This window comes from Triturus cristatus, chromosome 4_1 (genome assembly GCF_964204655.1).
Source record: "Triturus cristatus chromosome 4_1, aTriCri1.1, whole genome shotgun sequence".
Classification (NCBI taxonomy): Eukaryota; Metazoa; Chordata; class Amphibia; order Caudata; family Salamandridae; genus Triturus; species Triturus cristatus.
In genome coordinates this window covers 819,973,743-819,987,757 of record NC_140585.1, presented here as the reverse complement: position 1 = coordinate 819,987,757, position 14,015 = coordinate 819,973,743, and the positions used below count along the sequence as shown (strand labels likewise).

The following is a 14,015-nucleotide window of genomic DNA, read 5'->3' as shown; positions in this document are numbered from 1 at the left end:
TGGATGCCCCTTCCGTGGCTGCGAAAGGCGGACTAGGGTTGATGGGGGCCATGGAAAGGCCCAAGGACCTGGTCGTAGCTCCAGCACTGAATCCGGCTAGTCTCCGAAGAGACAGGACCCATCAAATGGCATTTTCACATGCGAAGCTTGGCCATCCCCTGAAAAGCCAGTTGTCCTCAGCCAGGCCTGGTGCCACAAGGCCACCGACCAAGAAACCTCTATGCTTAGCGAGTCGGTCCTGTCCAGACCACATCGGATTGTGAATTTCGCTGTGTCTCTCCCATTAGCAAAAGCTTGGGACAGTATGGCCTGAGCCTCCTCCGGGGCCATAGGCAGAACCTGAGCAACCATATCTCAAAGGGAATGAGATTAACAGCCCAAAAGGCATGCAGTGTTCAAAGTCCGCAGTGCCAGGCTGGTGGAATAAAATATTTTCTTACAAAAGATGTTCAGCCTTTTAAATTCCCCATTCAGGGAGGGGTACCAAGGGGCGATAGCGGCGGGCAATATTCCTGTTGACAGGTGCCTCTGTGTAGGTCTTGGATCAGGCCTGAGCAAGACTTTTGTGAGGGCTTCATTAAATGGTAGAAGAGGGTCTAAAGGGGTGACTCCTGGATGAAGCACCTCCATCAAGATGTTAGTGTTGACAGCCCCGAAGGAAGCTGAAGGTCTAAGACCTCGGCTGCCCTCCTCACCACCATACCAAATGTGGCTCCCTCCTCCATAGCCATGGTAGGAGGAGACACCAAACCAGTACCTGTAGAGGAGTTGAGTCCACTAGCATCCGCCAAAGCCTCACACGAGTCCATATCGGGATCTAGGGTCTGTGATTCTTCAGGGTCCAGTGGCCCCCCCGATCTTTCCCAAGTCCTTGCCCATAGGAATAGGGCTAAGGCCTGGAGGGAATGGCTCCAGTCAGCATCACAGATGGTGTCTGGAGATGCCCCTCCGGCTCCATATAGGAGTCTGGGATAAGAATGGGGATGGCAGTGCCAGGAGCATCAACAGTCGGGCCAGTGCCGGGAAAGATCGAGGTGGCTCGACCAGCGCCAGTCCGGATCCATCTATGGATCCAAGGGGCCCAGAAGGAGCCCAGGGCGGATCTTCTGGTGGGAAACCAGTAGTGGTACCATGTATAAAGCTGGGTTTCTGTTTCAGTAACCCCCCCCCCCCCGACACTTTTTGCCAGACTACTAATGCAATATGACTGGATGTGCCCTGGGTCCCGCCCAATCAGGTTCCCAGGACCGGTGTTCTTTCTCAAAACTGTACCTTGTTCCCCCAATTGGCACCTCTCTGGCCAAATGCCAGTCCCTTGTAAAAGTTATCATAGGCACCAAGGGTACTGTGGCCAGGGAAGGCCTTTAAGGGCGGAAGCACTTCTTGTGCCACACTTAGAGGCCTTATATCTTTACACTCAAACACACTGCCATTGCAGGCTGAGTGTTTTGGTGCAGAACAAAGTGAAGAGTCGACAAGGCACACATCCCTATGTGCAATGCCTACAACCTACTGCCCTAGCATGGGTCAGCCACCCCTCTAGCTGGGTGCAATATACTAGTGATGAGGGTACAGGTGCATGAGCGCTGTACCCCTGCAGTATCTAGACCAATTCTTTGACATTGCAAGTGTAGTAATGCCATTCAGAGTATATGGTGCTGGAAGTTTGTCCTTACGAACTCCACAGCACAATAATGGCTTTACAGAAAACTGAGAAGTTTGGTATCAAACTTCTAAGCACATTAAACCCACACCGATGCCAAAGTGGGATTTAATAACAAATGCACTCAGAGGGCATCTTAGAGATGCCCCCTGAAAAACGACCAGCCTCTGGTGGGTTCCCTGAGTGGTACACACCAGCCTGCCACCACGAGATGTGTTTCTGGACCCCTGGGGAGGCTGCCTTCGCTCCCCAAGCACAGAAACAAAGCCTTTCCTTGGCGGAGGAGGTCACACCTCCCACAGGACAGGAAGAGCCATCTGTGGCAGGAGAGCTTCAAAGGCCTTGCCGCCTTTGGAACGCGACCCCCAGCTTCTCCTTTATTAGTAGGCTCCCTTCCTGTCTCCCTTCCTTTTCGGCAGGAAAAATTAGCACAGCCCAGAAGGTGTGCCAGCCTCTGCCAACCCCACCCCTCAAGTTGGGGAGGGGAGGTGAAGCCCACTCTTCAGTGGCCACCATCTTGCAGATGACTGGCACTCTCCTAACAGGATTAGGGATTGTGCCCACTCCCCAATGTGGGGTGAGCACATCAAGGGTGTAGTCAGCCATTGGCTACTGACCTCGAGATCCCTATAACGCCCCTAAATACAGTATTTAGGGGGCAGTCCTGAACCAAGAAGACAGACTCCCACAACCTACAAAGGAGAAGGACGAATGCAGAGAAGAACTGCCTTGGCCCCAGCCCTACCTGCCCGTCTGCAGTATCCAGAGATCCTGCACCAAAAGCCAGCGACCTTCAGAACCCCTGGGAGGACTGACTGCCTTCAACAAAGACAGGACCTCCTCTGAACAGCAGCTCTGTTCAAAAGAAACTCCCAAGACAGACTCTGAGCCTGCTGAGTGACAAAGAAAGCAGACGCCTGGACCCACCACTGCAGTCCGCCTACGTCCTGAATCCGGGTGGCCCATCGGTTCCAACAAGGTCCCCCTGAGTCAGATTCTAGTGTGGGTTGACCCCTCCAGGATTCCCCAATGTCACCTGCAATCTCTGCAATGAGAGTCCTGGTGACATTCCCCCCCCCCCCCCCCCCCCCCCCATCAGCAAGTGGCCAGGTAAGGCAAAATCCAACCTCAAACGACACCCCTGCATCCAGCCGCCCTGCGTCCTGGAGAAAAGAACCCAAGGTGCACCTTGAAGCCCTCCAACTTACATGCCCAGCTGTTGGTTCCTACCGGAAGTCTTCCTGGACCAAAACCGTCAATCCCCATTGAAAACGGGACACCCGACGTCAAAACAGCACCCTGCACCCGCCAGCCGCTGTGGATGCACTTAGTGTGCTAAACTAGATCCACAACCTTGTGGACTGCTCGTGAGCATCCACCAACCGAGGCCCCTATCCTCTATTGGATAACATTGGACCTCAGCACTCTACACCCGGCCGCCCTAGTGCCACCAAAGGTGTTCTGAGAGTGCATCCTTGACCCCGGGAGAACTCTGGTTCTAACTCCAAAATACCAACTCCCACAAATAAGTACTAACCTGCAAACCGTTACCTTAATTTCCTTCCATGGGATTGTATTGACTGTTTTTCCTTCAAAATTCTTTCAAGTGTGGAGTTGGTTTATATGAAACATTGAAAAACTGCAAATGTACAAAAAGGACTTACCTTTTGTCTAAGAAATGTCTCAGCGTGATATCTAGGCATATTACACTGATTAGAAAAAAGTAACTTAAAAAGTACTCTATAAAGTAATCTGCAAAGTAATTTCGAACTGTTGACTTACCTGTAATTCAACTTACTGCATTTGAACCTGCATTCAACTCTAAACCACTGCATAAGATTTTGCAAAGTATTATTTCACTTACCTGCACCAGGCTTGCCTTGGTTATAGAAATAAAAAATAACTAAATAATATTTTTGATACGAACAAATTGGTCCGAGTTCAGTCTGAGTGTGTACAACAAATGTTTAATACTACCCTCTGATAAAGCCTTACTGCTCGCCCACACTACCACAAATAGAGAGTATGGTGCTATCTACTTTTACCTCTGACTACCTTTGGGGTTCCACTGGACTCTGTGCACACTATACCTCATTTTGGTATACTATATACAGAGCCAGCTTCCTACACCACTCCCAAATGTGCCGGGGCTGAAGGCGCTCCAGCGGGGACAGGCCGCTCAAATAGGAGGTACATGGCATCTTTAAATTCTCAGAGTTGGCGGGGGGGGGGGTCACTCCGGCTACTGGAAACTCAGGGAGGCGCAGGCTCAATCACGGAGCCATGTCTAGAGTGATAACACTGTCTCGTCGGATGGCTGCAACGGATGGTGTGAAGACTAAGACCGCTTCAACTTCTTGCTCTTTTTCTTCTTGTAGGACTTACCAGAGTGGGATCCATGACAGCATGACAGATGTCCTGGACGTTCTGTTCCACCGGGATCGAGACCATCACGGCGTTTCTTGAGCAGCAAAGACCTTGAAGGATCACTCCCTCAAGTCATTTGGATGAATTGTGCGACAATCGACTGAGGTCTTAGCATCGTGCTTGCGACACCAGACAGACAAGGTGTGGGTCCACCGCCAACTGCCGCCAGTGACAGGCGCCACAGGACTTAATCCAGCCTTCCTTGTTGACATCCCTGCCCCACCAGGAGACAATTCACAAAAAACGTTGGCATTAAGTAAAATAAAACAAACAAAAAAATAAAATGACCAGGGGATCTGCACTGACTGGCGCCGAAAAAACAAAAGAACTGACGCCAGCGTGCTGGGGTGGCACATATATAGGCACAGCGCATGTCACTTCTGGCGCAGACGACACCAATCACGCCAAGTGAAGCCAAACGACGCCACCTACCAGCGTACCACTACCTGCTCACGAAAAATTTCCAGATCTCGTCTGACGCCTAGGCATAATTCAAAAGTAAGGAATCTGTTCCAAGATATTTGGAGTAAGTAAGCAAGATATATATATATATCTTAGAAGATGTAGGTCTGTGATGCAGACTAAATGTTTACAGTGTTGTCACATGGCATCAGAGTTTGGAAGTTAATTATTGAGACTTTACATGAAAATTACAATCCATAAGATCTTATAAAGTACATGCATAGAGTTATAAGGTAAATGCTACTTACCAGTATGCATCTGTTCTTGGCATGTAGAGCTGCTGCAGTCACATTATTGCATTAGATCGCCGCCTAGTGTTGGGTCCGGATGTTGCACGTTGTTGTCTTGGAAGAGTCTTCGAGATCTCACAAGATAGGTGACTCCACCCCTGGACTACAGTGCGCATGGACAGCTCCTCCATCGTCAGATTGTTTTTTCGCCATTGTGGCAAAGATGGAGGATAGTAATAGAAAGAAAGGTGTCCATGTAAATGTATCTAAATAAGATAGTACTGCAACTGTGCCCGGGACCAGTGAGGAGGGTGGGCATGTGACTGCAGCAGCTCTACATGCCAAGAACAGATGCATACTGGTAAGTAGCATTTACCGTTCGAGGCATATGAGCTGCTGCAGTCACATTATTGCATAGACTGTATAGCAGTTCCTCCTCTAGTGGTGGTTACCGGTGGCAGTTGCAGTAGTTTGGAAACGTGTTTTAAGGACAGCCTGACCTACAGAAGCTTGTTGTTTGGCTTGCACATCAACACAATAGTGTTTAGTGAAGGTATGTATGGTAGACCATGTAAGCTGCCTTACAAATGTGTTCTAAGGGGATATTCCCTAGAAAAGCCATGGATACCCCCATTTTGCGCGAGGAATGTAATCTTGGGGGAATAGTTAATGTGCGTTTAGCTTTTTGATAACATATTTGTATGCACTTAACTATCCATCTGGCTATCGCTGCCTTTGAGCTAGGGTTACCCTTGTGAGGTTGACAGAAAGACACAAACAACTGTTTTGTCTTTCGAAATGGTTTAGTTCTGTCTATGTAGTAGAGTAGGGTCCTTCTGACATCCAGTGTGTGGAGTGCCCTTTCCGCTACTGACTGTGGTTTTTGAAAAAAGACAGGTAACTCAATTGATTGGTTAATGTGAAAACTAGTTATGACCTTAGGTAGGAATTTAGGGTTTGTCCTGAGAACTACCTTATTTTGGTGTATTTGCATGAAAGGTTCTTGAATTGTCAGTGCCTGCAATTCACTTACTCTTCTGAGCGAAGTAATTGCTATTAGGAAGGCCACCTTCCATGTTAGGAACTGTAATTCGCAAGAATGTAGAGGCTCAAAGGGTGGGCCCATAAGTCTAGTAAGTACAATGTTAAGATTCCAGACTGGGGAAGGTAGAGCTCTTGGAGGGATTACTCTTTTGAGTCCTTCCATAAACGCCTTAATAGGTGGTATGCGGAAGAGAGACACGTGTTGTCTGTTTTGAAGGTAGGCTGCAATAGCCGCTAGGTGTAATCTTATAGATGAATATGCTAGATTACATCTTTGTAAGTGTAGCAGATAACAAATAATGTTTTGGACAGAAGCGTCCAGAGGATTGATTTGATTATTTTGGCAGTGAATAACAAATCTTTTCCATTTGTTTGCATAACAGGCTCTGGTAGTGGGACGTCTTGCCTCTTTGATGATATTCATACAATCAGGAGGCAGGTTAAGGTATCCGAACTCTAAGACTTCAGGAGCCAGATTGCTAGGTTCATTTGATTGGGGTCTGGGTGTTGTATCTCTCCATGGTTCTGTGTGAGTTGTTTTGGAGAGAGGTGTAGTCGTTGATGAGGGACGACTGAGAGTTCTAGGAGTGTTGTGTACCATGGTTGTCGCGCCCATGTGGGAGCAACCAGGATCATTGTAAGTGTTTGTTGCGTTAGTTTGCGTACCACTAATGGAATGAGTGGGGTTGGCGGAAAAGCGTATGCAAATCTGCCTGACCAGTTCATCCATATCGCATTGCCCTTCGACTGCGGGTGTGGGAACCTGGCGGCGAAGGATGGGCATTTTGCGTTTTCTTTTGTGGCGAACAGATCTATGTCCGGGTGTCCCCATGCTTGAAAGAACGGGAGTAGGACCTCTGGGTGAAGTTCCCATTCGTGGATCTGTTGACTGTGTCTGCTCAATAGGTCTGCAATCTGGTTGTTCACTCCTGGGAGATGTTCTGCTAGAAGATGGATGTTTTGTGGAATGGCCCATCTCCATATGCTTTGCGCTAGGCGTGAAAGCTGTAGAGAGTGTGTCCCCCCCTGTTTCTGTATGTAGAACATTGCTGTCATATTGTCCGTCCGGACTAGGACAGTCTTGTTGGCTATGTGTTTTTGAAAGGCCTTCATTGCCTGAAATATTGCTAGTAATTCTAGGTAGTTTATGTGGTGTATCTTTTGGTGCGGTGTCCATAGACCTTGCACTGTATGTTGAAGTAGATGGGCTCCCCACCCTGTGAGTGATGCGTTTGTTGTCAACACTACCTGTGGAACTGGCTCTTGGAACAGTCGCCCTTTTGAAAGGTTTTGTGTGTTCCACCACTGCAGAGAGCGATGGGTACGACTGTCTACCAACACTAGGTCCCTTAGTTTCCCTTGAGCCTGGTTCCATTGTGTTGCTAGGCATTCCTGTATGGGACGCATTTGTAGCCGAGCATGTGGGACTATGATTATGCAAGATGCCATCATGCCTATGAGTTGCATAAACACCCTTGCTGGCAAGAGAGTCTGAGGTTGGAATCTTTGGATCAGAGCTTGAATGTTCTGTATCCTGGCTGGAGCTGGGTAAGCCTTTGCTACTGTGGAGTCTATTGTTGCTCCTAGATACTGCTGTATATGGGAGGGTTGTAGATGGATTGTGGTCACAGTGTGCTGCAGACACTGGTGATGTGATTTGGCCTTTATCAGCCAATCGTCTAGATATGGAAACACGTGAATATGTTGTCTCCGTAGATGTGCTGCCACTACTGCTAAGCATTTTGTGAACACCCTTGGTGCTGTTGTTACCCCGAAGGGTAGGACTTTGAATTGGTAGTGCTGTCCCTGCACTACGAATCTGAGGTATTTCCTGTGCGCGGGATGAATGGGTATATGAAAGTATTGTGGTGACCAAATATTAATATATGATTAGCACAGTATATCTAAAACCAGTCCGCTTAGTTTTAGCCTAACCAATAGTCCGAAACTCCTGTTAGGCCTAATGCGATAAAAGGGCCGGGAGCAGAACGACGGCCATTTTGGTTTGAGGCTCCCTCGTTGTTCGGTCACATGGTCTTTTCTGTCCACCATTTACCCTTAGTTTATCATGCTCTGGTTAGGATGAAGTAATCGAGTTAAATATATAGTTAAGCCCAGTGTATCTAATATGTCTAATCAATATGAAGTCGCAGTTTGTTATTCATGTGCTGCAACCCACTGAGCTATCTTTGTAATGTGCAAGCTTCAGGTGTATAGAATTGTTTCTGTAATGTGGAAGCTTCTATCTTATTCTTGCCTTCTCAGTAAGAGACTTGTTATGCTACATTGCTTTCCTCCAGCTAAGTCTATAATATGGATGTTTCTGTATGTTTCTGTTATAAGAAATAGAAGCTTGTTAATGGCAGAAAAGACCTCTGATGCAGACATTTGTTCTGTAGCTCCGTGCATGGCACAATCCCCCTCCCTCTTGGAGTGTGATTTACTAAGAGCAGCTGAAAGTAAACAGTCTGAGGCCCCAAGGCCGAGTTGTGAGATAAGCACATTCCTGTGCCTGAGCTGAGCTAATTATATGTGCCAAATATGGGTCTTCCTCTCTTCCGAGCCAACTTGTAGATTTCCATGTGCTGACTTCATGTATTCACTGAAAGTATATCTGTCTGGTTTTGACTGTAATTCTTCAGTCTTCCTCGGCGCACCTGATGGGTGAGGGTCGATGAGGCTCCTCTATATAGAGTTCTGTCTGGCCAATAAACGCTTGAACCTTCTACGTTGCCAACTGCTCATTATTTGACTTACATTGCAGGCCACTGGTAAGTGTGGACCTTGAGACTAAAATTTGGACACAACAGTATGCGTCTTTGAGATCTAGCGTGGCGAGAAAATCGCCTTGCTGTAGTAGTGGTAGTACTTGTTGAAGTGTGATCATGTGGAAATGATCTGAGTGTATGTAGTGATTGAGGGGACGAAGGTCGAGAATGGGCCTGAGGGAGCCGTCTTTTTTGGGGATTAGGAAATAGAGGAGTAAACTCCTTTTCCTTGTTGCTGCAGGGGAACCGGTTCTATAGCGTGCTTTTGTAGCATTGCTAAGACCTCTTGTTGCAATAGCATGGTATGTTCCTCTGACATTGGTCTGTGTTTGGGTGGTATGTTGGGTGGGGTAGATGCAAGTTCCAGACAGTAACCAGAATGGATAATTTGCTTCACCCACCTGTCTGTTGTGATGGATTCCCAGACAGGTAGGAACTGTGATAATCTGCCTCCGACTGGTGTTAAGTGGTCTGGAGGCAGGTGTAGGAGGTCACTGTTTGGGAGTGGTGGAGGTACGGTTGTTGTTGTTACCTCTACCTCTGTCTTTAGTATTGTTTCCTCGATATCCTCCTCTGCCTTTTTGAAATGTGTTTTGAGAGGTAGTTTGGAAAGTTTGAGAGGTTTGTGTGTTATTCCCTCTCCCTGTACCTCTATAGGAGGATCTACGAAAGGAACGTTTGGAATGGTAAGACTGTAGTGCACCCATAGATTTAGCGGTGTCAGTGTCCTTCTTCATCTTGTCTAGTAGGACATCTGTTTCAGGCCCAAACAGGAAATCGTGGTTAAGGGGTTGATTGAGAATAGTGGTTTGCACCTCAGGTTTGAAACCTGATATGCGAAGCCAGGCGTGTCTTCTTAACATTACGCTTGTATTGACTGTTCTAGATGCTGTGTCGGCTGCATCTAGAGCACACTTTATCGAGGCATTAGTGATGAACTTTCCTTCTTGGATAAGATCAGTTGCCTGTTGTTTATATGGGTCAGGGAGATGTTGTAGTAGCTCCTCTAGTTTGTCATAGTGTGCTCGGTCATATCTAGCTAACAATGCTTGTGTGTTAGCTATTCTCCAGGTGTTGGCTGCTTGTGAAGCCACCCTTTTCCCTGAGGCCTCCAGTAGTTTGGACTCTTTTTCTGGTGGTGCAGCATCGCCAGTGGTTTGTGAGTTTGCCCTCTTCCGTGCATTGGCAACCACTAAAGAGTCTAGCTGTAGTTGACCATTGATGTATGTAGGGTCGGAGGGTGCTGCTCTATATTTCTTTTCCAGTCTAGGGTTGAGTATCCTAGCCCTAATGGGGTCTTTGAATATTTCTGGTGCATGTTTTAAAACTCCTTTGAGCATGGGTAAAGTGCGGGCACTTCTTTCTGTGGTTGGGAAGGTGTCCAGCAAGAAATCCTCTTCCAGAGGGTCAGCATGCATATCTACCCCGTGGAAACTAGCAGCCCTGTCCACTAACTGATGAAAAGCAATGGTGTCATCAGGAGGGGATGGTTTGGAAGGGTATGGTGTGGGGTCCAGAAGAGGTGTGTTATCTGGTGAATATGGGTTTCCCCATGTGTCCAGGTTGGGGTTTGGGTCATCAGGATCGTCATAAGGGTCCTGTGGATCATTATCTGTGTCGTCATCTGGGTCCCCAACAGGCTGTGGAGGCATGGGGGGTGTGTATGGCACATAAGGTAGAATAGGAGAGAGAGGAGGAGGGGTGACAGGCCTAATAGGAGAGGTAGCAATGTCCTTCCTCTTCAGAGGAATAGGAGAGGGTAATGCAGGATGAATTTTCCTCTTGTGGAGCACCACATGACCTGTGTTAGGGTTTATGATGATTCTTTTCTGTTTTGGATCGACAGGATCCGGAAAAAACAGCTCCTCCTCTGTATTCGGTGGTTTCGGCACCGAAGATTTGTTGTGTTTTTTGCTGGGAGTCGAAGGGTTTGTAGGCTTCGGCTTCGACCTATCTGGCTCGGGAACCTTCTTTTTGGTCGGTTCGGGAGCTTTCTTGACTTCGACGTCCTTTTTCGGATTGACCGTTTTCTTGGGTTCGATCTGTCTTTTAGGCTCGGTGACCTTTTTGGAGTCGTTAGTCTTTTTCGGGTCGATTAACTTTTTCGGCTCGATATTTTTCTTCGGCTCGACGTTTTTGGGAACGGTCGAGTCTTTCGGCGCCGGATGTGTTTTTCTCGGCGCCGAAGGCATTTTGGGTGTAGGGAGATACGGTTTGCTCGGTCCCGAGCTACCGGAAGGCTTTTCGGTTATCTTCGGAGCCGGGCCCGAGGGTGGGGCTTCCGAAGGGATATTTCGATCGTGACGAAGGCCTTGTGGCGATGTCTTGACCGGAGCCTTATGTGGGGTGATTGGGACAGGGGCATCGGTACTCACGTGCTGCCCCGATGGGATTGGGTCATCGGAGTCCGATTCTTCGACTGTGACGAGCTGTAGATCGTCCGAGTCCTCGGCATCCGAGGGGTCGTCGAAGATATCGTCCGGTTCCGGTGCCGCTGCATCGCTTGTCGATGGGCCCTTCGGTTCCCGATTGTCTTTTTGGAACGGAAGAGTGCGCAGGCTGAGCAGTCTTCTTCTCTATGCTCCGGAGATAGGCATCTGTTGCACACCGGGTGATGATCCGTGTGTGGGTATTTAGCACCACACTGGGGAAATTTTTTGAAGGGGGTCCTTTCCATGGGCCCGAGGCCCGAGTGGCGTCGATAGGCCCGGAGGCCTGTGTCGATGGAAATATGAGAAATAAAGTCTCGTAAAGTTCTAGGGTATCGACCGGAGAGCAATCCCGTCGAGATACTTGGATTTGCCGTGAAGAAAGTTGAAAACTTCGGAGTCGAAGTTGGCGTCGCAGAAGTACATCCAAACCCGATGGCGGAAAAAAACAATCTGACGATGGAGGAGCTGTCCATGCGCACTGTAGTCCAGGGGAGGAGTCACCTATCTTGTGAGATCTCGAAGACTCTTCCAAGACAACAACGTGCAACATCCGGACCCAACACTAGGCGGCGATCTAATGCAATAATGTGACTGCAGCAGCTCATATGCCTCGAACAAACTAGTTTCACTTTTGTTATAAGTGAGCAAACCATTATTACAAAGGACCTACATCTTAGGTCTGACAGTTGAACAAATATACATTCACTCACTTTGCCTCCATGTAGTCTCTAGGTAGCTCTTCAGGCTCCTGTGTTGTCATCACGGATGTCCGGATTTCCTGCTCAACAAGACAGTCAACCATAACCCTAAAATAGGCCCAGACTGTGTCTTCCCACGAGTTACACACCGGAAGGAGCTATGAATTAGCAAAACAGAGAACAGTTAGGCGTGCTTCATTCTATTGCCCAATGCACTGTACTGAACTTGGAGTACACATATGTCAATAAAACACATCTGTTGATGTTAAAGCTATACAATACTCTATTTTCGCTTTGCAGAAGAATCCTTTCATAGGGCTAACTTTATAATATTAACAGATTGGAGGTACCACACCTTACCTTTCATAATTTACTCATTTTGTAGCAGATACATGTCAATAAAATAAAATCAGACAGAAGGCAGGATTATCCAGATATCTTTGGTGCTAAAATGTGTTTTTCTATATTTGATTTTTGTCGGGATGAAGACCTAGACAATTCAGGTGCATTATATGATATCCCAACCGCTATGGGCTTAGTTTCTCAAGTCGCCAATTCTCGCTGTTAATACTGAACTGATGTAATGTAGAGGTGTATAAAACGTACAGGAGATTTGGGAACTACAGACCAAAAGGTATGGGACCATACATAGAGCCAACCACCTATCTGCTCGCCTCAGTAGCTGCAGGGCTATGACCTCCATGTTACTCGCATGCCCTTAAGGAAACATTAAACCTGCACTGAGTTTGAAAGGTATGGGGTAACCTGCCTTACCATAATCTGTTGTAGAACATTGCATGTAAAGTGTAGGTCTTAGATATGCATGTTATGTACTAAATTAGTATATTAATAACTGTAAAAAGTGCAGCTTGTCTAAGGTGTGAATCAAAAGGTTATTAGTATAATTACAAGTACGGACACATTCCTGACATTCCAATAAGGCACACATTGCCTTACATATTTTCACAGATGCACATCTTAAGAAAGTAAAATATGTTCAAATAGTTAATCGCTTGGCAACCTACAAAGTGACAGGAACTGTGTCTTTGTGACCTCTGATGTGCGAAAAGCAAGGAGTTGAGCTTCCATCTGGGCAAGTTTCAACTGAAACATATCTCCCTGACAGGGCTCACTGTTCGTCAAGTAAGGGAGCTGCACTGGGCCCATCTAGAAAGGCTATGAAGAGACCCCTTTCGCCTGCAGGCTAATGCCCAAGAGGGCGAAGCCTAATTATGAGCAAGTCCTAGAGTAAGCACCATGCTATTATTAGTCCTGGTTTACAAGGCAACCAAAGCTATTGCTTTACAGCTTAAGTCAGCTTCAGTGACTTCCCAAGATACCCAAAACAGTTACGATGATTACCATCACAACAGAGATGAGGTTTAAAAATATTATGGGTCAAGAAGCCCCACAGAACACTGAATACTTTTGAAGAAGTAAGAAAATTGGCACAGCTCCAAACCAGCTACAGCTTTGTGGCACACTTTAGCACAGGATGTCTCAAACTCAGTTGCTGTTTCTTGGGAATGTCAAACCTTTATTTATCTTAAGAGCATGGAGTAGATACTGCTGATGAGAGAAAACTGTTTTATTGCAGCAGGAAAATCTAAAAATAAGCAGTGCTGCAAACAAACCAATTATGTGATAACAGGAAGGCTACTGGCATTCATCTTCAAACACTAGCCCTCACTGGATCAAAATATAGTTACTGTTACAAACCAACTGAAGAGTTACTTACCTTCGGTAACGATATACCTGGTAGAGACACAGTCTAGCCGCCGATTCCTTAACTTAGAATATCTCCCCAGGCGTCAAGCAAGGGCCCAACACACTGCCAAGTTGTGCCCCACCTCGAGAGGGGTAACGGCTGCGGCACAAAAGATATGACCACAGGAGGGAAATTAAAAGAACCACCATATCGAAGCAACGTGTTGCAAGACAAGTGACTAGAAGTGAACACCCACCAGAAAGTTCACTAGACACACACTCCAGAGATTCAATGACGGTAGCGCCAAAGATAACCCAACCGACTGCCATAGAAAGGAGGCGGCACAGGCCTGGACGGTGGGAGGGGATAAAAAACAGATTAACTTGACGCGTGAAGAACACAGGTGGAGCAACATAAAAGGGCAGTTAAAAACGTGGGCGGAGTGGAGAACCAAAGGGCTCGAAAGCCGAACAACATGCCCTGCGCCAAAGGATGGTGCGAGAACATGCCACCAACGAACCACTAGAACAGACTGGAGGCAGACCGGCCCCACGCAGGAGAACACACCCTACCCCAGAGTGAG

General features: G+C 47.3%; 1 protein-coding gene across 2 annotated transcripts in view; it reads right to left on the bottom strand.

The window, feature by feature from the left end:
- Nucleotides 1-14,015, bottom strand: part of NUP107 (nucleoporin 107) — a 528,088-nt gene that overhangs the window by 340,717 nt on the left and 173,356 nt on the right. For both annotated transcript variants that reach the window (XM_085653472.1, XM_085653473.1), the window contains exon 16: nt 11,737-11,882. In XM_085653472.1, coding sequence (XP_085509598.1) covers nt 11,737-11,882 — 146 coding nt within the window. The remainder of the gene's footprint in view (nt 1-11,736; nt 11,883-14,015) is intronic.